The sequence below is a fragment of the Mobula hypostoma genome, chromosome 3 (genome assembly GCF_963921235.1).
Source record: "Mobula hypostoma chromosome 3, sMobHyp1.1, whole genome shotgun sequence".
In the NCBI taxonomy this organism is placed as follows: Eukaryota; Metazoa; Chordata; class Chondrichthyes; order Myliobatiformes; family Myliobatidae; genus Mobula; species Mobula hypostoma.
Window position 1 is genome coordinate 32,200,218 of NC_086099.1, and position 26,937 is coordinate 32,227,154.

The following is a 26,937-nucleotide window of genomic DNA, read 5'->3' on the forward strand; positions in this document are numbered from 1 at the left end:
CTGACAATATGCTAACCTCTGTACTTCTGAGCCTTACTCTGGCAACAATGACGGCACAAATTCTCAACATTTTTTGCTGCTCTTCAATTATTTTCTTGCAACTAAATGAGTTAAAGAAACAGTTGGCTGTATTTCCCATGAAAAAGATGTAAAAGAACAGGAAAAAAAATTATGACATTGAATATAAAACAAAATGTTAACTGATTCAAGATATTATGTGAAATAAAATATATTTAACCAGTTGGAGCAAACTTAAGTTTAAGAACATTGCAGATAAGACACTCTGGTCTTGGGAGTCATACCTTGAGAGAAGGACGACGTTAGGGATGTTGAGGGTGAATAGTCCCTGCCCAAGCACAGGAATTGATTAGTGTATTGCCATCTCAGCTGCTTCATCATTCCCTCCACTCCAACGTAATTCCAGAGATGGAAATGTTTTCAGTTGATTACACGAAAGGCATGTAAAGTGGGGGAAGTTACGATAGTCATAGACGATGTCAATATACAGGCAGATCAGCAAAACCAGGTTGCTGATGGATCCCAAGAGAAAGAATTTGTAGAATACATATGAGATGCCTTTTTAGAGTAGTTTATGGATGTGCCTACTAGGGAAAAGGCAATTCTAGATTGGGTGTTGTGTAATGAACCAGATTTGTTTAGGGTGCTTAAGGTAAAGGAAACCTGAGGAGTCAAACTTAGAATTCTGCAGTTTGAGAAGGAGAAGATAGATGTATCAGTATTACAGTGGAGTAAATTAATTTACAGAGGCATGACAGAGGAACGAGCAAAAGTTGATTGGAAAAGGCACCAACAGAGTTGATGACAAAACAACAATGGATAGTTTCCAGGAACAATTCAGAAGGCACAGAATAGGTACAGTACATTCTAAAGAAAAGTATTCTAAAGGGAGGATAAGGCAACCATGGCTGATCAGGGAAATCAAAAACAATATAAAAGTAAAAGAGGTGGCACATAATGTAGCAAAATTAGTTGGAAGTTAGAGGATTTGGAAGCTTTTGAAAATCAGAGGGCAAATAAAAAAACCGTTAGGACAGAAAATCTGAAATATGGAGGTAAGCTAGCCAATAATATAAAAAAAGGTAACAAACATTTTCTTCAGATTTATAAAGAGTAAATGAGTAAATGCTATAGGATGCATGTAAAATGACGTAGAAGAGATAGTAATGGGGGACAAAGAATTGGCAGATGAACTTGAGAAGTATTTTGCATCAGTCTTCACTGTGAAGCCAATAGTATACCAGAGATTCGAGAGTGTCGGGGGCAGAGGTGAGTGCAGTTGCTATTACTAAGGAGAAGGTGCTTGGGAAGCCGAAAGGTCTGAAGTCAGCTGAACTGGATGGACTACACCCCAAGGTTCTGAAAGAGGTAGCATCAGAGATTGTGGGGGCATTAATAATTATCTTTCAATAATCACTAGATTCTGGATTGCTTCGAGAAGACTGAAAAATTACAAATATCACTCTACTCTTTAAGAAGGGAGGAAGGCAAAAGAATGGAAATTATAGGCAAATTAGCCTGACTTCAGTGGTTGGAAAGATATTGAAGACCATTATCAAGGATGAGTTTTGGGCTACTTGTAGCCACACGATAAAATAGGCCGAAGTCAGCAGAGTTTCCTAAAGAGCAAATCTTTCCTGTCAAACCTGTTGAAATTAATTGAGGAAATAATGGACAAGATAGGCAAAGGATAGTCAGTAGATGTTGTTTACTTGAATTTTCAGAAGACTTTTGACAAGCTGCCACACATGAGGCCGCTGAACAAGAGTCCGTGGTATTACAGAAAAGATACTAGCATGGAGAGAAGATTGACTGACTAGCAGGAGGCAAAGCGTGGGAATTAAGTGAGCCTTTTCTAGTTGACTGCCAGTGTCTAGTAATGTTCTGCAGAGGTAGTGCTGGGACTACTTCTTTTCATGTTATACTGTGTAACAGTGATTTGGATGACAGAATTGATGAAATATTGAAAGGCCTGGATAAAGTGGACGAGGTGGGAATGTTTCCAACAGTGGGGGAGTCTAGGAGCAGAGAGTACAGGCTCAGAATAGAGGGACGTCTATTTACAACAGAAATGAGGGGGAATTTCTTAAGCCAAAGGGGATTTAATCTGTGGAAATCATTGCCACAGACAGCAGCAGAAGAAACATAGAACATAGAAAATAGGTGCAGGAGTAGGCCATTTGGCCCTTCGAGCCTGCACCTCCATTCAGTATGATCATGGCTGATCATCCAACTCAGAACCCTGTACCAGCCTTCGCTCCATACCCACTGATCCCTTTAGCCACAAGGGCCATATCTAACTCCCTCTTAAATATAGCCAATGAACTGGCCTCAACTGTTTCCTGTGGCAGAGAATTCCACAGATTCACCACTCTCTGTGTGAATCAGTTTTTCCTCATCTCGGTCCTAAAAGGCTTCCCCTTTATCCTCAAACTGTGACCCCTCGTTCTGGACTTCCCCAACATCGCGAACAATCTTCCTGCATCTAGCCTGTCCAATCCCTTTAGAATTTTATACGTTTTAATAAGATCCCCCCTCAATCTTGTAAATTCAAATGAGTATAAGCCTAGCTGATCCAGTCTTTCATCAAATGAAAGTCCTGCCATCCCATGAAACAATTTGTTGAACCTTCTTTGTACTCCCTCTATGGCAAGAATGTCTTTCCTCAGATTAACGGACCAAAAGGGCATACAACACTCCAGTTCTGGTCTCACCAAGGCCTTGTACAACTGCAGTAGTACCTCCCTGCTCCTGTACTCGAATCCTCTCGCTACGAATGCCAGCATACCATTTGCCTTTTTCACCGCCTGCTGTACCTGCATGCCCACTTTCAATGACTGGTGTATAATGACACCCAGGTCTCGTTGCATTTCCCCTTTTCCTAATCGGCCACCATTTAGATAATAATCTGTTTTCCTGTTTTTGCCACCAAAGTGGATAACCTCACATTTATCCACATTAAATTGCATCTGCCATGAATTTGCCCACTCACCTAACCTATCCAAGTCACCCTGCATCCTCTTAACATCCTCCTCACAGCTAATACTGCTGCCCAGCTTCGTGTCATCCGCAAACTTGGAGATGTTGCATTTAATTCCCTCATCTAAGTCATTAATATATATTGTAAACAACTGGGGTCCCAGCACTGAGCCTTGCAGTACCCCACCAGTCACTGCCTGCCATTCTGAAAAGGTCTCCTTTATTCCCACTCTTTGCTTCCTGTCTGCCAACCAATTCTCAATCCACATCAATACCATACCCCCAATACCGTGTGCTTTAAGTTTGCACACTAATCTTCTGTGTGGGACCTTGTCAAAAGCCTTTTGAAAATCCAAATATACCACATCCACTGGTTCTCCCCTATCCACTCTACTAGTTACATCCTCAAAAAATCCTATGAGATTCGTCAGACATGATTTCCCTTTCACAAATCCATGCTGACTTTGTCCGATGATTTTACCACTTTCCAAATGTGCTGTTATCATATCTTTGATAACTGACTCTAGCATTTTCCCTACCACCGATGTGAGGCTAACCGATCTATAATTCCCCAGTTTCTCTCTCCCTTCTTTTTTGAAAAGAGGGGTTACATTAGCCACCCTCCAATCCTCAGGAACTAGTCCAGAATCTAAAGAGTTTTGAAAAATTATCACTAATGCATTCACTATTTCTTGCGCTACTTCCTTAAGCACTCTAGGATGCAGACCATCTGGCCCTGGGGATTTATCTGCCTTCAATCCCTTCAATTTACCTAACACCACTTCCCTACTAACATGTATTTCTCTCAGTTCCTCCATCTCACTAGACCCTCTGTTCCCTGCTATTTCCAGAAGGTTATTTATGTCCTCCTTAGTGAAGACAGAAACAAAGTAGTTATTCAATTGGTCTGCCATGTCCTTGCTCTCCATAATCAATTCACCTGCTTCTGTCTGTAAGGGACCTACATTTGTCTTAACCAATCTTTTTCTTTTCACATATCTATAAAAGCTTTTACAGTCAGTTTTTATGTTTCCTGCCAGTTTTCTCTCATAATCTCTTTTCCCTTTCCTAATTAAGCCCTTTGTCCTCCTCTGCTGGACTCTGAATTTCTCCCAGTCCTCAGGTGAGTCGCTTTTTCTGGCTAATTTGTATGTTTCTTCTTTGGAATTGATACTATCCCTAATTTTCCTTGTCAGCCACAGGTGCACTACCTTCCCTGATTTATTCTTTAGCCAAACTGGGATGAACAATTGTTGTAGTTCATCCATGCAATCTTTAAATGCTTGCCATTGCATATCCACCGACAACCCTTTAAGTATCATTTGCCAGTCTATCTTAGCTAATTCACGTCTCATACCTTCAAAGTTACCCTTCTTTAAGTTCAGAACCTTTGTTTCTGAATTAACTGTCACTCTCCATCTTAATGAAGAATTCCACCATATTATGGTCACTCTTACCCAAGGGGCCTCTCACGACAAGATTGCTAATTAACCCTTCCTTATTGCTCAATACCCAGTCTAGAATGGCCTGCTCTCTAGTTGGTTCCTCGACATGTTGGTTCAAAAAACCATCCCGCATACATTCCAAGAAATCCTCTTCCTCAGCACCCTTACCAATTTGATTCACCCAATCTATACGTAGATTGAAGTCACCCATTATAACTTCTGTTCCTTTATTGCACGCATTTCTAATTTCCTGTTTAATGCCATCCCCAACCTCACTACTACTGTTAGGTGGCCTGTACACAACTCCCACCAGCGTTTTCTGCCCCTTAGTGTTATGCAGCTCTACCCATATCGATTCCACATCCTCCCAGCTAATGTCCTTCCTTTCTATAGCGTTAATCTCCTCTCTAACCAGCAATGCTACCCCACCTCCTTTTCTTTCATGTCTATCCCTCCTGAATATTGAATATCCCTGAATGTTGAGCTCCCATCCTTGGTCACCCTGGAGCCATGTCTCTGTGATCTCAACTATATCGTATTCATTAATAACAATCTGCACTTTTAATTCATCCACATTGTTACGAATGCTCCTTGCATTGACACACAAAGCCTTCAGGCTTGCTTTTACAACACTCTTAGCCCTTATACAATTATGTTGAAAAGTGGCCCTTTTTGATTTTTGCCCTGGATTTGCCGGCCTGCCACTTTTACTTTTCACCTTACTACTTTTTGCTTCTACCCTCATTTTACACCCCTCTGTCTCTCTGCACTTGTTCCCATCCCCCTGTTGTGAACTAACCTCCTCTCTCCTAGTCTCTTTAATTTGATTCCCACCCCCAACCATTCTAGTTTAAAGTCATCTCAGTAGCCCTCACAAATCTCCCCGCCAGGATATTGGTCCCCCTAGGATTCAAGTGTAACCCGTCCTTTTTGTACAGGTCACACCTGCGCCAAAAGAGGTCCCAATAACTTGAATCCCTGCCCCCTGCTCCAATCCCTGAGCCACGCATTTATCCTCCACCTCATTGCATTCCTACTCTCACTGTCGCGTAGCACAGGCAATAATCCCGACATTACTACCTTTGTAGTCCTTTTTCTCAACACTGTTCCTAACTCCTTATATTCTCCTTTCAGGACGCCTTCCCTTTTCCTACCTATGTCATTGGTACCTATATGTACCACGGCCTCTGGCTCCTCACTCTCCCACTTCAGGATATTTTGGACGCGATCAGAAATATCCCGGACCCTGTTACCAGGGAGGCAAACTACCATCCAGGTCTCTGGACTGCGTCCACAGAATCGCCTATCTGACCCCCTTACTATCGAGTCCCCTATTACTACTGCCCTCCTCTTCCGTTCCCTACCCTTCTGAGCTACAGAGCTGGACTCTGTGCCGGAGGCACGGCCATTGTCGCTTCCCCCAGGTAAGCTGTCCCCCCCAACAGTACTCAAACAGGAGTACCTATCGTCAAGGGGCACAGCCACCGGGGTACTCTCTATTACCTGACCCTTCCCCTTCCCCCTTCTAACCGTGACCCACTTGTCTGCCTCCCGTGGCCCTGGTGGGACCACCTGCCTGTAACTCCTCTCTATCAACTGCTCACTCTCTCTGACCAGACAAAGGTCATCGAGCTGCAGCTCCAGTTCCCTAACGCGATCCCTTAGGAGCTGCATCTTGGTGCACCTGGCACAGATGTGGACGTCCGGGAGGCTTGGAGACACCAGGACCTCCCACATCTGGCACCAAGAACAACAAACTGCCCTCACATTCATACTGCCTCTCTCCTCAAATAACAACAAAAATTGAATACCAAACCCTGTTCTCCTCACCCGTTTCTGCCTAAGCCCGTTGAGCTGAAGCCCTTCAGCCTTCACTCTGCTCCCGGCTCACTCCGCAGCCCGCAAACGACGCTGCCTGCTGTATAAGGCTCTGTTCCTTTTAAATCTTCCACGCTTCACTGCCCGACGTCACACGCCTGCGCAGTCCCACCTCTCTGAACGACAAGTCAATGGGTTTAAGTAAAGTGGAGGTTGATAGGTTCATGATTAGAAGGAATGTCAAACTTTACAGGAAAAAGGCAGAATTGGGTTGAGCAGGATAATAAATCAGACATGATGAAATGGTGGTGAAAACTCAAAGGGGTGAATGACCAGTTAGGCTCCTATGTCTTATGGTCTTATGATCACCATTGATCAGAAATCCCACTAGTACAGCCACATAAGCAATGAGGCTATCATTGAGATTATACCATGGAAAGTGACTCATTTCCCAACACGCGAGGCTTTACCACATCTACAACTGATGTGATGGAACACACTCCACTTGTTTGAATGAGAGCAGGCTCAACAATACTTATGATGCTTGACTCCATCAATACAATTCATCCTGCTTGAATTAACCAGCCTAGTCATTTGTTTCTTCCACCACTAATGTGCAACGGCTTCAGTGTGTACCTTCCACAAAAGAGATTGCTGTTACTTGTCCATAAGAACATAAGAAACAGGAACAGGAGTAGGCCATCTGACCCATCGAGCCTGATCCGGCATTCAATAAGATCATGGCTGAACTGGTCATGGACTCATCTCAACTGACCTCCCTTTTCCCCTTAACCCTTAAGTCCCCTTCTATGCAAAAATCTATCCAGCCTTGTCTTAAGTATATTTATTGAGGTAGCCTCCACTGCTTCCTTGCGCAAAGAATTACACGGATTCGTCACTCTCTGAAAAAAGCAGTTCCTCCTCATCTCAGTCTTAAATCTACTCCCCCGAATCTTGAGGCTATGTTCACTAGTTCTAGTCTCACCTACCAGTGGAAGCTGCCCTCGATCCAGGACTTATATGCATCTGGAGTCAGGAAGCGAGAAAGCAGCATCATTGTAGACCCATCACACACTGGACATCACCTGTTCCAACTCCTTCCTTGTGGTAGGCGCTTTAGATCACTGTATGCCAAGACAAATAGGTACAAGAACAGTTTCTTTCTGTATGCCAACAGTCTTATGAACACTTGACTTTTAGTCTATTATAAACCAAGTCCACCTGTACGTACACAGGTATACCTCATTGTAACACTCATTCCACCTTGCTGGAACTCAGCAGGTCGGGCAGCATCCGTGGAAACGATCAGTCGACATTTCGGGCCGGAACCCTTCGTCAGGACTGAAGAGGGAAGGGGCAGAGGCCCTATAAAGAAGGTGGGGGAGGGTTGGAAGGAGAAGGCTCGTAGGTCCAGTTGAAAAACCAGTAATTTGAAAGACAAAGGGGTGGGGGAGGGGAAGCAGGGAGGTGATAGGCAGGAAAACAATGGGTAGTAGAAGGAGGCGGAACCATGAGGGAGGTGATAGGCAGCTGGGGGAGGGGGCAGAGTGACATAGGGATAGAGGAAGGGAGGGGGAGGGAATTACTGGAAGTTGGAGAATTCTGTGGTCATACCAAGGGGCTGGAGACTATCTAGACAGTATATGAGGTGTTGCTCCTCCAACTTGAGTTTAGCCTCATCATGACAGTAGAGGAGGCCATGTATGGACATATCTGAATGGGAGTGGGAAGCAAAGTTGAAGTGGGTGGCTACTGGGAGATCCTGTCCGTTGCGGTGAGCACCTCCGCTCCGTCTGCCACAACAGACAGGATCTCCCGGTAGCCTCCCACGTCTCTGGCGACCAAAGCAACAGACGTTTGCAACTGGTGATGATCGGTACAGAGCTTTTCTAAACTCTTGTAACTTGTTACAAAGCATGCCTTTTCCTATTATACGGCCAGAAATCACTGGAACACTCAGCTGGTCAGGCAGCAACTATTAAAAGAAAAACATTTCTAAAGCTTCAGGTCAAAGACCCCTCAGCAAATCTAAGGTTTTCCTGTTTATTTAAAATATATTTCTGTGTATTGCATAACATCACAAAGAGCTTAGCATGTTAAAAAGAAAAGTAAATTAGAACAATAGATTCCTAGACTGCAACATTTTGAAAGTTAGAAGGGTAAAGATTAATATGGAATATTTCCCTTTGCTGAAAATTGAACTCAGAAATCTAGGCTAACCTCCAGTGTAGAACTAAGGAGAACCGTCTATCTCGGACACTTCTCTCCCCTTTCTCGATCTCTCGGTCTCCATCTCTGGAGACAGACTGTCCACTGACATCTTCTACAAGCCCACTGACTCATAACTAACTCAACTATACCTCCTTCCCACCCCGCCACATGCAAAAATGCCATTCCCTATTCCCACTTCCTCTGTCTCCGCCGCACCTGCTCCGAGGATGAGGTTTTCCGTTCCAGGACATCTCAAATGTCCTCTTTCTTTAAGGATTGTGGTTTCCCTTCTGCCGTCATCAATGATGCCCTCACCCACATCTCCTCCATTTCCCGCACTTCGGCTCTCACCCCATCCTCCCGCCACCACAACAGGGACAGAGTTCCCCTTGTCCTCACCTACCACCCCACGAGCCTCCGGATCCAGCACATTATCCTCTGCAACTTCCGCCACCTTCAACAGGACCCCACCACTAAGCACATCTTTCCCTCTCCACCCCTCTCCGCTTTCCACAGGGATCGGTCCCTCCACAACTCCCTGGTCCACACGTCCCTCCCCACGGATCTCCCACCTGGCACTTATCCCTGTAAGCGCAAGTGCTACACCTGTCCCTACACCTCCTCTCTTGCCACCATTCAGGGCCCCAAACAGTCCTTCCAGGTGAGGCAACACTTCACTTGTGAGTCTGTTGGGGTCATCTATTGCATCCAATGCTCCCGGTGTGGCCTCCTCTACATCGGTGAAACCCGACGCAGATTGGGGGACCGCTTCGACAAGCACCTCCACTTCATCCACCACAACAGACAGGATCTCCCAGTAGCCTCCCACTTCAACTCTGCTTCCCATTCCCATTCGGATATGTCCATACATGGCCTCCTCTAATGCCGTGATGAGGCTAAACTCAGGTTGGAGGAGCAACACCTCATATACTGTCTAGGTAGTCTCCAGCCCCTTGGTATGAACATAGAATTCTCTAACTTCCGGTAATTCCCTCCCCCTCCCTTCCTCCATCCCTATTTCACTCTTCCCCCTCCCCCAGCTGCCTATCACCTCCCTCTTGGTTCCGCCTCCTTCTACTACCCATTGTTTTCCCCCTATTCTTTCTTCACCTTTCCTGCCTATCGCCTCCCTGCCTCCCTTCCCCCACCCCTTTTATCTTTCCCCTTACTGGTTTTTCACCTGGAACCTACCAACCTTCTCCTTCCCACCCTCCCCCCGCCTTCTTTATAGGGCCTCTGCCCCTTCCCTCTACAGTCCTGACGAAGGGTTCCGGCCCAAAACGTCGATCGATCTTTTCCATGGATGCTGCCTGACCTGCTGAGTTCCTCCAGCGTGTTGTGAGTATTAAGGAGAACTGTGTTGTTTGGGCTGCTGTCTTTTAGATGTTAATTGAAATTAAAGCATCCCTGCTCTTTCAAGTTGACTCAAATGACCCTGTGTCATTATTCTGATAGTCAGCAGGCATATGAGTTTTAGCTCACATAAACCATTTTTCCATTTCATCCCAAACACTATTGTTGATGTTCACTCCAAGGAACTTAGAGCTCACAGCCCTATCCACTTCAACACTGTCGCTGTAGACAGGAGCATGTGATGCATTTCCCACTCCACCCCTTCCAGAAGCCAATGACCAGCTATTTTGCTTTGCTGACATTAAGGGAAAGATTGTTGTCATGACAGCATGGCACTGGGCTCACTATCTCCTTCCAGTATTCCCACTCATCATTATTTGAGATAGAGCCCATTGATATGAGCATGGATTAAGTAGGGTGCTGGTGGGGAATCTTTTTTTTAATCTATTCATTTCCTCAACTCTACACCAGCAACACCTGCAAAATCCTATCCATTTGGTTGGAATTGCTGACCTCCATGGAAAAAACGTGACTGATTTTCTTAGATTTTAATTGATATTAATTTTCAGTAACAAACCACATATTTAATACCTTAAATTAGTACTCTTTGATTGTTTCAATTCGTTTTTTAACTGCTTTTGAATATCTGTGATCAGCACAAATTCTCAAAATGCCACCAGACAAATCTGAGGCAAGGCTCAGGATCGAACATCTGAGGCCCACCACAGCTGGCAAACCACCTTCCTATGAGGGTGAGGCCTCAAAGTTGTCAGCAACCATACAACAACAAAAGGAAAGAGGAGTCATGCAGAGTAATGCCTGAGAAAGACTTGATCAAGAAAGACCTGTCCTGTTTAATCGGAATCAATTATTTGTCATTAACGGACCGATCGTTGACCCAATGTATGGATGAACACACTTGCATTGGCAGTGTTAGAGTGATTTTTGGGTTTAGGTCATTTACATTTAGCAAATGGCTTTGGTTACTGGTTTTCTGCCTTTGAATATGTATTGTGGATTTAATTTGGAACAGTGGATTCCTAAAAGTTGCGAATCCCAGTCCAGACGACGCTGGTGTCTGTGGTACACATGCGAATCAGGAGGTGTGCAGTTTGTATGTAGTTTCAAAAGAAAGCTTTGTCTATACTTTGTAAATATGAAATGTCCTTTGATGTTTGGCACATAAAATTTCAAGCCCCACGTTGGGCCAGCAGACCCTTCCACCGAAAGCATCTCCATATGATGCCTGCTGTATCTTGTTTTGTCGAATAAAGAAGCTGCTTTGTATCTACCAGGAATTTTCTCCCGGTGATTTCATTCATGCAGCAACAGTTAGTGTAGTTGTCCACATAGCTTGAAAATGAAGAAGATTATAATACTATTCAGGTTACAATAATGCTGGCGATATGAGAAGGAGGCATGCTAAGTACCAGAAAAAGTAGTTTGAACTAAAAGTCAGCAAATCAAATCAAATAGCAATTGATGTCATGGTGAATTCGTGCCTGGACCATTGTTAGAGTACAAGTGCAGACATTGTTATTGCAAGAGGTGTAGTAATACATTCTGAATATTGCAGAAACCTCTAAGTAAGATTCACTCTTCCCTGTCACATTTAAATGACAAGGTACAGAATCTATCTGACTTCTCCCACTCTGACCTTATCAGTGGCAGTCTAGGGATTACTATTAGTTTCACCCATTATTACAGTACTGACTAGTCAGCACTGCAGAGATGGCTCACTAGCTGCAAGAGTGTGTATATTATATACAACCTTGAAATTCATCTTGTGATCGCCTGTAAAGAAACGGTTCTCAAGATTGTAGATAATATGCATACTTGGATAATAAGTGTACGTTTAACTTCCAACTTTGAGTGTTAACTGGCCATAGAATTATGCTTTTGTTATTTTTATTGAGCCATCATTGAGGGTATATGACCACCTCTATCACCGTTTGGTTTCCTGCCACCTCCTCCTTCTCCAAGTCCAGGTTGCAGCGAGTGGTACACTCCACCGAGAAGATCAGTTGCTGTAAACTATTGACATTAAGAGACCTATTCATTGCCAGAGAGAAGAAAGCAGAAAAAATAACTGTTGACTCTACCCACTGTAGCAGTTATCTGGGGAATACACACACACAATGCTGGGGAAACACAGCCAGCCAGGCAGGATCTATGGAAAAGAGTAAAAAGTCAACGCTTTGGGCCGAGACCATTCATCAGGACCGGAGAAAAAAGATGAGAAGTCAGTGTAAGAAGGTGGGGGAAGAGGAGGAAGAAGTACAACTGGGAGGGAGGTGGGGTGAAGTAAAGTGGTGGGAAGTCGATTGGTGAAAGAGATAAAGGGCTGGAGAAGTTGGAATCTGATAGGAGAGGACAGATGCCATGAAAGAAAGGGAAGGGGGAGGAGCACCAAAGAAAGGTGTTGGGCAGGTAAAGAGATGAGGTGAGAGAGGGAAATAGTGATGGGGAATGATGAAGGGGAGGGGCAATTACCGTAAATTCAAGAAAACAATGTTTATAACCAGCAGTTATCCATTCAGCAAACTGCCATCAAGGAGCCACGACAAGACACAATAAAAGATGCAATTACGACACATCTGGATAGCAGTAACAGGATCGGTCCGAGTCAGCATGAATTTACGAAGGGGAAATCGTGCTTGACTAATCTTCTGGAAATTTTTGAGGATGTAACTATGAAAATGGACAAGGGAGAGCCAGTAGATGTAGTGTACCTGGACTTTCAGAAAGCCTTTGATAAAGTCCCACATAGGAGATTAGTGGGCAAAATTAGGGCACATGGTATTGGGGGCAGATTACTGACATGGATGAAAAATTGGCTGACAGAAAACAAAGAGTACGATTAACGGGTCCCTTTCGGAATGGCAGGTGGTGACCAGTGGGGTACCGCCGGGTTCAGTGCAAGGACCGCAGCTGTTTACAATATATATTAATGATTTAGATGAGGGAATTAAAAGTAACATTAGCAAATTTGCCGATGACAGAAAGCTGGGTGGCAGTGTGAGATGTGAGGAGGATGTTATGAGAATGCAGGGTGACTTGGACAGGCTGGGTGAGTGGGCAGATGCAGCTTAATGTGGATAAATGTGAGATTATCCACTTTGGTGGTAAGAACGGGAAGGCAGATTATTATCTAAAGGGAGTCAAGTGAGGAAAAGGGGAAGCCCAACGAGATCTAGGTGTTCTTGTACATCAGTCACTGAAAGCAAGTATGCAAGTACAGCAAGCAGTGAAGAAAGCTAATGGCATGCTGGCCTTCATAACAAGGGGAATTGAGTATAAGAGCAAAGAGGTCCTTCTGCAGCTGTACAGGGCCCTGGTGAGACCACACCTGGAGTACTGTGTGCAGTTTTGGTCTCCAAATTTGAGGAAGGACATTCTTGCTATTGAGGGAGTGCAGCGTAGGTTCACAAGGTTAATTCCTGGGATGGCGGGACTGTCATATGTCGAAAGATTGGAGCGACTGGGCTTGTATACTCTGGAATTTAAAAGGCTGAGAGGGGATCTTATTGAAACATATAAGATTATTAAGGGATTGGACACGCTGCAGGCAGGTAGCATGCTCCCGATGATGGGTGAGTCCAGAACCAGAGGCCACAGTTTAAGAATTAGGGGTAGGCCATTTAGAACGGAGTTGAGGAAAAACTTTTTCACCCAGAGAGTGGTGGATATATGGAATGCTCTGCCCCAGAAGGCTGTGGAGGCCAAGTCTCTGGATGCTTTCAAGAAAGAGATGGATAGAGCTCTTAAAAATAGCGGAATCAAAGGTTATGGGGATAAGGCAGGAACTGGATACTGATTGTGGATGATCAGCCATGATCACAGTGAATGGCGGTGCTGGCTTGAAGGGCCAAATGGCCTACTCCTGCACCTATTGTCTATTGTCTAAGTCTGTTACCACCAAGACTACATGTCATCTCAAAAGCTTCTTTCTTATAGCTATCCAGCTTCTCAAAAAAACTCACTCAGATGTAACAGCTGAATTGTCCCTGCACAACATCCGTTAAATGACTTTCCTGCTTTCCTTGTTCTGTTCATAATTATTGAGTCTGTTCATATGTTAATAGTTATTTGAGTTTGATTATTGATGCTTACACATGCAACCATTCTGCTAACTGTTGATTGCTCATGGCTTTGCACTGTTATCTTGTAAATTGTTGGTTGCTATTGTGTAGTCTGTAATGGTGTTGTCCTATGATTTATGCTTGACACCAAACTACAATCAATTCTGATATGTTCCATATAGTGGCCATAAAGTGATTCTGATTCTGATTTTATTTTAGAGCTACAGCATGGTACAGACTATTCTGGCCCAATCAGCCCCCACCATCGTCTACACACATGTGACCAACTAACCTATGAACCCGTATTTCTTTGGAATGTGGGTGGAAACTCACATTGTCACAGGGAGAATATACAAACTCCTTACAGACAGCAGCAGAATTGAACCCAGTCGCGGGCACTATAATATCATTAGAATAGCCACTACACTACTGAACCATGCCTAATATTAAATACTAGTTTAATAGTTTTTAAATTACATATGGTGAATTCCTGCTGATATGCTGTCAGGGCCATCAATCAGACACTTGTAATCCAAAAATAGTTTTAATAAATCACATATTTAACAATTTTATTTTAATTATACTCCATCATCTGTTTCACAAAATGTAGAATCCTGGTTATTTTCAAATGTCCTTTTTCAGAAGTTTCTGAGGGAGAGTTTCACCTTACCCGAAAAATCTCAGCACTCTCACTTTCTTGTGCACAGACAAGGCAGGACCCAGGGACCATGAAGCTGTCTGTGAATTACATTAAGGTCTTTTCTTTGATGTAAATGTATGTTATTTTGATGAACAAATGATCCCTAATGCATGAACAGCCCTTCACAATGGTAACTATTTTAATGCTTAAGTAAATATGGTGTGAATGGAAATATTCTACTCCTCTTATAGGATGTTTGTCTTTGACGCTTAATAGTAATTGAAGCTGTGATTCTGTCTAGATGGTTAAACTGAAATTATCATTCAGAGAGACAAGAATTGACTATTTGACTATCTGTTAACTGCATATATTATCATTTCAAACAGGTTTTTCCAGTCCCTAAAGCAACATAGAGTTAATTAGTCTTTGAAAAGAAGCATTGGTTGCTTTCCCATAGATACAGACAAGCCTCCATCCCTGACTTTTATAATGTACGCACTATTCAGGGCAACCATTACCACCTTGGTACAAAGGCAAGGTTTCAAAGTTTCTTCTGAGATATAGGTCAAGACCCAAATACATTCTCCCAAAAGGGTCCCACATCTTCCTTTTGGGATTTCAACACTCCTGTTATCCTTGACGAGTGCTTAGACCTTGATAGCCCAAGGCCAGATTTATACGATTCTAAGACTGGAAGATATTACAGAGACCAATTTTGGTTGCTCAGTTTTGTGACACTCCTTACGTCATTCAGTGGAGTTTTCTTTTCAATTAATGTGGTCTTGAAACTTCATTGTGTTGCACCAGTAGGTCCACTATCTTCATATCCATTGGAAATAAGGATCATGTGGACCATTGCAGCCCTCGTCTGGTCATCCACTAAGGAGTCAGTGAGTCTTTGGCCAGTCATTCTGGACATGAAGCAAGCATTCTGCTTCATCTATATTACTGATCAACATATGGAACTGAACCATAAATACCTTTGAAGTTTTGTATCCCTCCACATCGAGATTTATGAGTTATGATTATGAAGACACATAGTCCTCTTTTATTGTCATTTAGTAATGCATGCATTAAGAAATGATACATTATTTCCTCCAGTGTGATATCACAAAACACAGGACAAACCAAGACTGAAAAAACTGACAAAACCACATAATTATAACATATAGTTACAAACAGTGTAACAATACCATAACTTGATGAAGAAGTCCGTGAGCACAGTAAAGTTCAAAGTTTTTCAAATGTTCCACAGCTCACACAGTTGGGAGAAGGAAGAAAAACTCTCCCTGCCATGCCAACCACAATCCGACTCTGAGTCATCCGAAAACTTCGAGCTCTGATCAGCTGTCTGACACCGAGTACTGAGCGCCATCTCTGTTCCAATGATTCAACCTCCTTCTCGGTCGCCAAAAGCAGGCAAGGCCAGGGATTTTGAGGCCTACCCGCCGAAAGATTCCCGACCACGCAGTAACGACAGCAGCGGACGGGCGTTTCAGAAATTTCTCCAGATGTTCCTCTGTGCTTTCAAGTCCATTCTCCATCAAATCAGAATTGTCCACGGCCCCATTTAACAGATACGATATCATTTTTCACCGGAGGGCTGCGCACACGCAGGCGTGCTGCCATCTTCTCCTCCCGCTCATTTCCAACTCATTCTGCTACAATACGTACAGGTGTTCCTTCAAGTTACCAGCAAGTGAAAGAGTGACAAATCTTCTCTGTCCAACAATTACTTCATGACATCAACCCACAAGAAGGACCTTCAGCCAAGCCAAATGACACGCACTAGGAAGATGGCAGTAACTCCTTCTCAGACACACTTAAGTTGTAAACATCACATAACTCATATCTGATTGACATCGGTTTTTCACAGTTATTCCTCTCACAATCCTTTGCCCTTGCTCAATGTCTCTCTAACCATGTAAAAAATCAACTAGTCAGCTGCCCAAAGCCTCTGAAGTGAGCAATCCCTCCTGAACATGAAAGATAACATTTTGCATACACAGACTGATACATTGTGGTTTTGTGGAGAAATTGGCAGGATTGGTATCCGCTGCACTTTTGCAAGACATATTATTACAGAAAAAATTATCCAAACTCACAACATCTACCAGATAGAAGGGCAAGCGCAACAAAATCTTGGGAACTCCAGCACCTGAAAGTTTCTCTCCAAGCCAAGCACCATCCTGATTTGGAAATATGTCGCAATCACTTCACTGTCATGGAGTCAAAATCCTAGAAATCTCTCCCAGCAGTATTACGGTAGGTCAAGAAGACAACTCACCACCACCTTCCTCAGGGCAGCTAGGGATAGCAATTAAAGGCTAACTTAGCCTACAAAGTCTGCAATACTTGAGGAAATATTAAAACCAATGTTGTATTGCCTTTTGGATTCAACTGAGCTGCAGAAAATGTGCATTTTTTGAGTGAGAGAAGGATGAAGGAAATATTGCACAAATTATATTTTTCTTGGAAAACTACAGTTTTTATTAAATTCGAAATATAGTAGTGCTAAAAATCAGATCTTCCCTCAGCCTCCATCACTCCAGAGAAAACAACCCAAGTTTGTTCAAACTCTCATTATAGCACATGCCCTCTAATCCAAGCAGCGTCTTCATAAACCTCTTCTGAATCCTCTCCAAAGCTTCAACATCCTTTCTCTAATGTGGGCAACCAATACTCCAGATGCAGACTAACCAGAGTTCTATAAAGCTGCAAAATAACTTTTTGACTTTTGAACTCAATGGCTTAACTAATAGAGGCAAGCATTGCAAAAGCCTTCTTAACCACTCTATCAACCTTTGACCTTTTATGGGCAAGCCAGTTCCGAAACTAAATGGCCAATTCACTATGGATCCCATGCACCTTAATTTTCTGGATGAGTTTCTCACGAGGGACCTTATCAAGCACCTAACTAAAATCCTTGTAGAAATCAACAACAGCTCTACCTTCATCGATTAGAAAAAAACAGGTTTTACCTGGAGTGTCATAATATAAAGTAGTGAGGGAGAGAGAGAGGGAGAGGGAGATCGTTACAAGGTGGGTGCCATTTGAAAGAATCAGTCTCATTGGGAGTGAGTTTTATTTGAGCCAATAAAAAGAAGGGAGGTGTAAATGGAGCAGCCATTGTGTGAATGGGCCAATATTAGAGTGGTCTGGTTTGCGTGAGAACAAGCTTGGACAAGCACAGGTGCAGGTTCTAAGTAAGTTTCTAGTATTTTTTTCACTTGTTTGTCTATTAGTATATAGCTAATGTGCTAAGAGTGAGTCCAGAGTTAGTGATATGCTCTTTATGGGAATTTTGGGAGGTGTCCAGGCTTCCTGATAACCATATCTGCATGAGGTGCATTGAGCTGCAGCTCTTTAGAGACTGTGTTAGGAACTGGAGCTGCAGCTCAATCACCTTGGTTCATACACGAAAATGAGGAGATTGTCGATCGGAGCCACAAGGAGGAAGTCACCCCTAAGTTGGAGGAGGCAGGTACCTGGGTGACTGTCAGGAGAGGGAAAGAGAATGGGCAAGCAATGCAGAGTATCCTATGGCCATTCTCCTCAATAATGAATACCGCTTTGGATTCTGTTGGGGGGGTGCTACCAATGGGAAGCCGAGTAAGTGCTACTGGATGATATCCATTAAGGCAGGTTACCACTTTCTTCACCGGTACTCGTATAATTGAAGCCTGTTTGATGTAGTTGGGTACCTCAGACTACCAAAGCAAGAAGCTAAAGATCTCAGTGAACACTCCAGCCAGTTGATCAGCACAGTTCTTTAGTTCTTGACCAGGTACCGAATGGAATGAGTGCTTTTCATGTGTTCACCTTCCAAAGGCTGCTTGCACATCAGCCTCAGAAACTGAAATCACAGGGTCATCAGGGGCTGTGGAAGTTCATGATGGTACATTCACATTTGACGGTCAATGCGAGCAGAGAAGGCATTGAGCTCATCTGGAAGTGAAGCCCTGTTGTCGCTCATGTCGCTTGATTTAACTTCACAAGAGGTGATAGTACTACAGCTTTGTCACAACTGCTGAGCATCCTTCATTGATTCAATTTAGACTGGAATTGCCATTAGGCACATGTGATAGCTTTCCGGAGATTGTACTTAGACGTCTTGTAACTTTCTTGGTCACCAGACTTGAATGCCTCTGATCTGCCCCTCAGCAGATTGCCAGTCTCATGGTTAATCTAGGGCTTCTGACTGGTGAATATTCTAAATGGTTTTGTGGGTACACGCTCATCTACAATTGTTCAATAAAGTCCACGACAACTGTGGTGTACTCACACCAATCCACAGATGAGTCCTTGAATAAGGCCCAATCCACTGACTTGAAGCAATCCCGCAGCCGCTTCTCTGCCTCCTGCGACCTTTGTTTTCCTAACCTCTGGAGTTTTGCTCTCAGCCTCTGCCTGTATGCAGGTAGGCAGAGGACAGCCAAGGTGATCTGATTTACCAAAATGCGGTCTGGGCATGGAACGGTAGGCATTCCTTACCTTAGTATAAAAGTGGTCTGGTGTGTTGGGACCTTGGGAGCTACAGTTTATATGCTGATGGTAATGGGTAGGGTTTTTTCCAAATGTGCCTGGCTTAAGTTTTTTGTTTGAAGACCTCAAGCACTTGATTATAGTTGGGTGCTGGTGGTATAAACTGTGGTCAGGATTATGGAGGAGAAATTTCTCAGTAAATACAATAGATGGCACTTGATCATTAGGTGTTCCAGGTCAGGGGAACATGAGTTCGACAAAACCACCAGACCAGACTGCCACCGAGAGTTTATCATGAAACACATTTTGCCTTTTCCAAATCAGAAGTTCAATCCATATGGTTAATCAAGAAGCCTTCTGGTCTGATTGCTGCATCTGCAATAACCACAGAAAGCCACACCTTGCTCAGACATAGAGTATAACAATCTCTCATTTCCCTCTGATACAGCAATCTTGGCCTCAGGTCCTCAGGTTTGTTCTCCAGCAATTGCACATTTGCTAGCAAGATATTGGGCAGTGGTGGCCTCATCCCTTTGTGGTTCAGCCTGGCTTGCAGTCCCCTCCTCCTGCCTCACTTCCAGCCATGGCGATGAACCTTCTTCCGCTAAAGGTCTGTACCTCCTTGGTCCATTCAGTCCTTCAGAAGATCACGAACTCAATAGATTAAGTTGATTTAAAAGTACATAGCTTGAAGGGAAATTGCAAGCTGCTGATTGCAGTGAGAGTAATTTGAAAGAGGTATATTTAGAAGTATTGTCCATATAACGCAGTACATCGCCATGGACCACTAGTGCCATCTTACCACAGATTAATAATCATTTTTCACCTCCGGAGGATTGGAAAATTGAAAATGACACTCCATCCTTTAAGAAGGAAGGGAAACAAAAGAAGAAGAATTATAGGCCAGTTAGCCTGACTTTAGTAGTTCGGAAAATGTTGGAGTCCATTATTAAGGAAGAGGTTTCCAGGTACTTGGAAGCAAATAGGACAAAGTCAGCATGATTTCTTTAAGGGGAAATTTTGCCTGACAAATCTTTTGGAATTCTTTCAGGAAATACCAGTCAGGACAGACAAAGGAGAGTCAGTGGATGTTGGTTACTTAGATTTTCTGAAGGCCTTTGACAAGGTTCCACACATGAGGCTACTTAACAAGATAAGAGCCCATGGTATTACATGAATGGTACATTCATGGATAGAAGATTGGCCGACTGGCAGGAGACAAAGTGTAGGAATAAAGGGGGCCTTTTTTAGTTGGCTACCATTGACTAGTGGTGTTTCACAGGGGTTGGTGTTGGGACTGAATCTTTTCACATTATATATCAATGATTTGGATGACAGAATTGATGCCTTTGTGGTCAAGTTTGTGGATGATACAAAGAACGTGGCGAGGCAGGTAGTGCTGTGGAAGCAGGGAGTCTGAAGGAGGACTTAAGATTGAGAGAATGAGCAAAGAAGTTGTATATGGAATACAGTGTAGGGAAGTGTATGGTTGTACACTTCGGTAGAAGGAATACAGACAGAGACTATTTCCTAAATGGAGAAAATAATCAAAAATCAAATGTTCAAGTTGAAAGTACGTTTATTATGTATAAATTATACAACCTTGAGATTCATCTGCTTACAGGGAGCCAAAAAGCAAGAAACTCGAAATAACCCAAATTATAAAAAAAAGAAAGACAAACACCCAGTGTGCAGAGAAGAAGGAAAAAAACACAAATCATGCAAACAATAGAAACAAGCAACAGCACTCAAAACCAAAACTGAGTTGATAAACATGCATCCCAGAGCAGCTGGAGTAGGATCAAGTCCTGGTCTCAGTTCATCATTTAATGGGCAAATTGTCATGAAGCTCACAGACAAGAAGCATGTATGAGCCAGAGCAGTCTTATAGCCTCAGTGCCATGGAGAGAGGAGTGAACATCATGGGAGAGTGAGCAGAATCAGCCCTATCTTTGCCTCTCGACCAAACACCAGTCTTTCCAGACCATCTGAGCCAGCATTTAAATTGTCCAAATACCAGGTAGTGTCTCACATTAGGACCCAGGCTCCAGTGCAGCGATACAGTCTGAACCTAAACCTTTCCAAAAGATCCCTCGAATTTTCCAAATTGGCTGTATGTTTAGATCGATCAAACCTTGCTCCTGGTTCAGATGTATGGACATCAAACTCCTCCACCTCAACACCCCTCCGAATCGTTCACTCCACAGCTGCGAAGCAGTCTTGAACACATTCAGTTCCGACTTTGCAATGCACCAGCACAGCTCATCCTTTCAGTCAGCTTCGCCTTTGCTTGCCTCTTCAATGTTTGCAGTGATAGTCTACCATAATTTACCTCAGAAAAGGTATTATTAATGATGTTTTACGTCATATTTCCTGCCTTTTGAATACCAGTAAGCTGTCACCCACTTCAGCAGCACCATCTTAAACTGAAAGATGTGCAAAGGGACTTGGGAGTCCTTGTGCAGGATTCCCTAAAGGTTAACTTGCAGATTAAGTCAGTGGTAAGGAAAGCAAATGCAATATTAGCATTCATTTTGAGAGAATTGGGATACAAGAACAAAGATGTAATGCTGAAGCTTTATAAAGCATTGGTCAGACCATACTTGGAGCATTGTGAGCAGTTTTGGGTCCACAGGGAAAACAATTCCACATTTGGAGGCTAAACACAACAAACGTGAATTAAGGAAATGGTCCCTACCATTGAGAAGTCTCTGCAGCCTATGGCATATATTTATACAGTACGTATTTCATGTGTCCTTCTGCAGAGGAAGCCAGTTGGCTCATAGAGGCTGTGTCAGCATCTAGAACATTTCCATCAATCCCTTTCCCTCCCTACTTCAATGTAACGTACTCTCTCTTACCGTCATGCTTTGATCTATCATGGGGGTGGGGGGCACCAGAGGCCTCCAGGCTCCGACACGCCTGTTCCGATTATTTTCACCTGCGTCTTGTTTTAGTTATCAGTGCACCTGTGCCTTAATTTGCTTCTCTATTTAAGTTCCCACTGTTTCGTTTGTCTTTGCTCAGTCTTGAGTTTACTGGCCCTGTATGTTGTGATTTCCAAGTCCTAGCCCGTGTTCTCTACTAACCTATCCATCCACAAGTACAGATCCTTTGTTCAATTCCATACTTACCTCTGATCTCCTTTGCACTTGGGTCCACCTAGTCATAGTCTCCAGTGGAAATTCACTTGGTTGAAGATGCAGAATTTCACCAAAACAACCCTGGATCAAATCCAGGCTGGTAAGCACCCTTGTTTCATCAAGACTTAGCCAAATCTTGGATCCAGCAAAATAGGAGCATCTGTGATCATTGTGGGCCAGCCAGGAAGTCTGGTGAGTGGCCATGAGTATATGCTCCAGCAGAATTTCACTGAGCTCATCCAGCTCAGTGAGCAAACTACTGCTACCATCTCAACTATCGAGTATCCATACCTGCTGGCACCTGACTGATTTGATGGCAACCAAGGAGCATGTGGAGGATTTTTATACTCAGTGTTCTCTGGCTTTCGAGTTGCAACACATGGATCCCCTCTGCCTGCTGTAAAGTGGTCCATATCATCTCTCTCTCCTCTGTGGCAAAGCTCTCACTCAGACTATGGCACTCTGGGAGAAGAACATGTATGCCTCTTCAGCAGAAGGATGGAGAGGGTTTTTCCCCACTCAGTCAGCAGACCCCTGCAATGTTGTCAGGATACCTGAGTATGGCTGACTATGCAATCGAGTTCTGCACCCCAGTGGTAGAGAGTGGTTGGGCCACTGTAGCCCTAACAACCATGTTTCACTGTGGGATGAATTGGCAGCCAGAGACCCAGTTGTTCTGTTGTTCCTGGCAGAAGTGGAGGAAGGCTTGGGCAGCCCTTCTGAAGGCCACTCTGCAGGAACAACAGCATGCCAACCGTTGAAGGTGGTTGGACCTTTTGTTCTGTCCTGGGCAAAGGGTTTGGCTCTCCACTAAGGACTGTCCTCTGCAGATAGAGTTTTGGAATTGGTGCCATGCTACATCAAACAGTTGAAGATTTTCCATCGGATCAGCCCGGTCACTTACCATCTCCAGTAGCCACAAGTAGTGCATATTAACGCTACCTTAGATGTCTCCTGTCTAAAGCCAATTCTGCGTGGTCTACTGGTACCAGTCCTGAGACAGCCCCGGCTCCTCGCATCATTGACGGCCAGCTGCCAAACACCATCCATTGACTTCTGCACTACCATCTGGTTTGTGACCGGTTTCAGTACCTGGTGAATTGAGAAGGTTACGGCCCACTGGAAATCATAATGGTTCCCTCCAGTAACATCTTGAATCCAGACCTGATCAGAGACTTCCATTACCACCATCAGGATTGTCCTGGCCCACCAGGTGTGGGGTGTGGGATTCTCCTGTCGTGCTTCAGTCTGATCACCAGGGGCAACAGAGTCCCCAGTCTCCAACGCTCCTCCTTCCTGATTATTAGTTGATTACCTTCACCTGAGTCTTTTAAGTTTTCGTGCCCCTCTGTATTGTTTTGCTTCTCTATTTAAGTTTCCTTTGTTTGTTTATCTTGCTCAGTCTTGAGTTTAGCTGTGCATAGTGACTATCAATTCCTAGCCTGTGTTCTCCACAAACTCATCCACAAGATTCTTTGTTCAATTCTGTCCTCATCTCTGGTCTCCTCTGCACGTGGGACCACCTAGTCAAAGTCCCTCGTGGTGGTTCACTGGTTGAAGATGCAGAACTTTACCATAACTACCCCGGTTCAAACCCGACCAGGCAACCACCCCAGTTACACTTGCACGCCTCCCAACTCTATTCTGACTTTTCTTCCACCTACCTCCAATGAGTAGTTTCCAGCAATTCAATTAACCTTTCAACCAGCATGTTGTTGGAATGTGGGAGAAAAACAGAAGTCCTGGAGAAAATACAGGTAAGCCCGCCAAGTTGTTTAAAGAGTAAAAGCACTTTTATTATTCTCTCCAATAAATAAAGTCCAGACTATTAAATAAAGTGTAGCTATTATTCAAAACGAGAAGGGCTGGCCCTGCCAAGAAGTTACCTCCAGCTCCAAAAGCACATAAATCATAGTGAATAGATCTCAAATGTAAACCAAACTGTCAGAATCTGGTTCAGGATCATGACATCTTCTGAATCATAAATTTACTTTTAACATATAATGCTTATCAGATCAGAATATACCAGCAATTATTTGCATTCCAAATAAACTTGTAAAATGAGTCAGCCTTGTATGTTGAAAACTAAGAATCACACACAACATTCACATTATGGAGTCAAAGATTTATGCAGCTCAGAAAGTGGACCTTCGGGCCACCATGTCTCTGTCAAACATCAACTACCCGTCTATACTATTCCCATTTACTAGAACTTGGTCCGTAATTCAAATTCTGCCATACTTCAATTAAAGTACCATGTTTCGTCCCTTCCAAAAATCTGGCATCTAGCAGACGGTTACAAATCTCCTATACTCCAGCAATTCACAGACCCAGGGTTGTACAGCATAGAAAACAGGCTCTTCCGCCCATCTTCACATGCTAACCAAGATGCCTATCCTCACTACTCCCATTTTCTTGCATTTGGCTTGTATCCCAGTCTAAACCTTTCCTTTCCACGTATCTGTCATTTGCTTTTCGTACCTGCCTCCACTACCTTTGCAGGTAGTTCATTTTCATATAGTCACCACACCGTGCAGGAGAAAAACCTGCTCCTCAGATCTTTTCTAAAGTATTTCCCTTTCACTTTAAACCCTTCCCTCTAGTTTCACACTCTCCTACCATGGGGGAAAGGACTCTGATAATAAACACTATCAATGCCTCTCATAAATTTTTAAACCTTTTTTTCTGCTTCAGCATCCGTTGCTCCAGAGGAAAGAGCCCGAGCCCATCCAATCTCTCCTATTAGCTTAAACCCTGCAGTCCAGGCAATATCTGTGTAATTTTACTTCTGCAGCCTCGCTAACTTGATGGCATCTTTTCCATGGCAGTGGAATCAGAACTGTATACGATAATACAAATGTGGCCAAACCTACTACAGTTTGACATCACAACTCCTATACTCAGTGCCCCAAATGATGAAGGCACGCAAACCATTTGCCATCTTCACCACTGTGTATGAAGAGCATGTGATGGTTCTGGGCCTGTACTCACTGGATTTTAGAAGAATGAGGGGGTGGATCTCATTGAAATATCATATATTGAAAGGCCTGGATAGAGTGAACGTGGAGAGGATATTTCCTGTAGTGGGGGAGTCTAGGACCAGAGGACACAACCACAGAGTACAAGGATGCCCTTTGAAATGGGATAAGGAGGATTTTTTTTTCACTAGAGGGTGGTGAATCTGTGGAATTCATTGCCACAGATACAGTAGCTGCGGAAGCCATGTCATTGGGTGTATTTCAAGTGGAGGCTGATAGATCCTTGATTAGTAAAGGAATCAAAAAGTAAGGCTAGAAGGCAGAAGAATGGTGTTGTAAGGGATAATAAATCAATCATGGCAGAGCACACTTGATGGGCGAAATGCCCTAGTTCTGCTCCTATGTCTTATGATCTTATACTTGTATTACCACTTTCACTTGATATCCCAAAGCCACATCATTCAATACCTTTCTCTAAGGCCCTGACAGTCACTAAGTATGCCCGGGCCTTGTTTAACTCACCACGATGTATCATTTTGCACTTGTCTTGTCACATTCCTTCAGCAATTCTTTTGCCCATCTTTCCAGTTGATCTGAGACTATTGGAGAACCTAAAGCATTATTCTGATCATTTTGGGATCATCTGCAAGCTTTATTAACTATGTCACCACTTTTGTCTTCCAAATCATTAATTAGTGTGACAGATCATAAAGGATCCTGCAGGGATCTTTGCAGTTCATCACTGGTTACATGTTTCTAGTCTCTAAAGCAACCCTTCAGTACCCCAGCCCAGATGAATGGTCTCCATCAAAGATGTTGATTGTCCTTTCCCTTTACACTGCAGCATCTGCAGTTTCTTAATCACCTCCAGTATCACCCTCTGCCTTCTACCACCAAGTCAATTTTGTATCGAGTTTGTTATGTCAACGTGGTTGCATATTTGCTAACTTTATGCATCAGCCTACCATGCAAGACCTTGTGAAAGGCCTTGTTAAAGATAATGCAGACAAAATATGCTGCCTTGCTCTTGTCGTTCCCCTCCCCTGCATCCTACAGCAGCCTGGGATACATCTCATCAAGTACTGGGGTAGATCCTAGCTCCTTACTAACCAGAGGAATTTTAATGTAAAGATAAAATATTGTAGATGCCAGAAATCTAAATAATATAAAAGGTTAGAAGGACTTTCAAGTTTGAATAAGCTACATTAAACTGGAAGGTGAAAAACAGAAACATTAACAGACATCGTCTGTCAGACAAAGAAAGTTAGTAATCAAGGACATATCCTGGGTTGCTATGGAGGCAGGTGAATAGAATGAGACAGTCTAGAGATAAGGCACCATTAAAGTGCAACAAGTGGCACACATGATAAATTAACAACATTGAACTTTGAACCAACCATGAACAATCACAGTCCTCACACACCAAAAAGAACCATATTTGAACTGTACGCATCAATATGAAATAAATGTAGACACAAAGAAGAGAAAAAATGATTTAAACATAAGGCATTTTTAAATGAAATTGTCTGGGTTAAATGGCTGCCAAACTAAACGATGTCTAATGATTCAATTTCAAGTGACTGAAGGTTTGCCTTACTGGAGACTTGAAGGCTGCAGAGCAAATCTATTTGATTAATCTATGTATTAATGGTTCCACAGAGATAAGATATGTGAGAAAGATTGTATCTATGTCCATCAAGGCAAATTCATATACAAAAATCTCTCATATACAGCTTTGTGGTAGGTATGAAATCGATTAACTAATCAGAAATAAATGTTAACACA

The 26,937-nt window shown here is 43.3% G+C and overlaps 1 protein-coding gene across 7 annotated transcripts in view; it reads right to left on the reverse strand.

Annotated features, from left to right (window-relative positions):
* Window positions 1-26,937, reverse strand: part of LOC134343921 (GTP-binding protein Rit2-like) — a 402,328-nt gene that overhangs the window by 348,641 nt on the left and 26,750 nt on the right. Inside the window, exon 2 of one of the 7 annotated variants that reach the window (XM_063042850.1) lies at window positions 7,250-7,384. The exons of the other annotated variants lie outside the window; for them this stretch is intronic. Within the exon in view, the coding sequence (XP_062898920.1) occupies window positions 7,250-7,286 (37 nt within the window). The 5' untranslated portion in view covers window positions 7,287-7,384. The remainder of the gene's footprint in view (window positions 1-7,249; window positions 7,385-26,937) is intronic. 7 annotated transcript variants of the gene reach the window in all.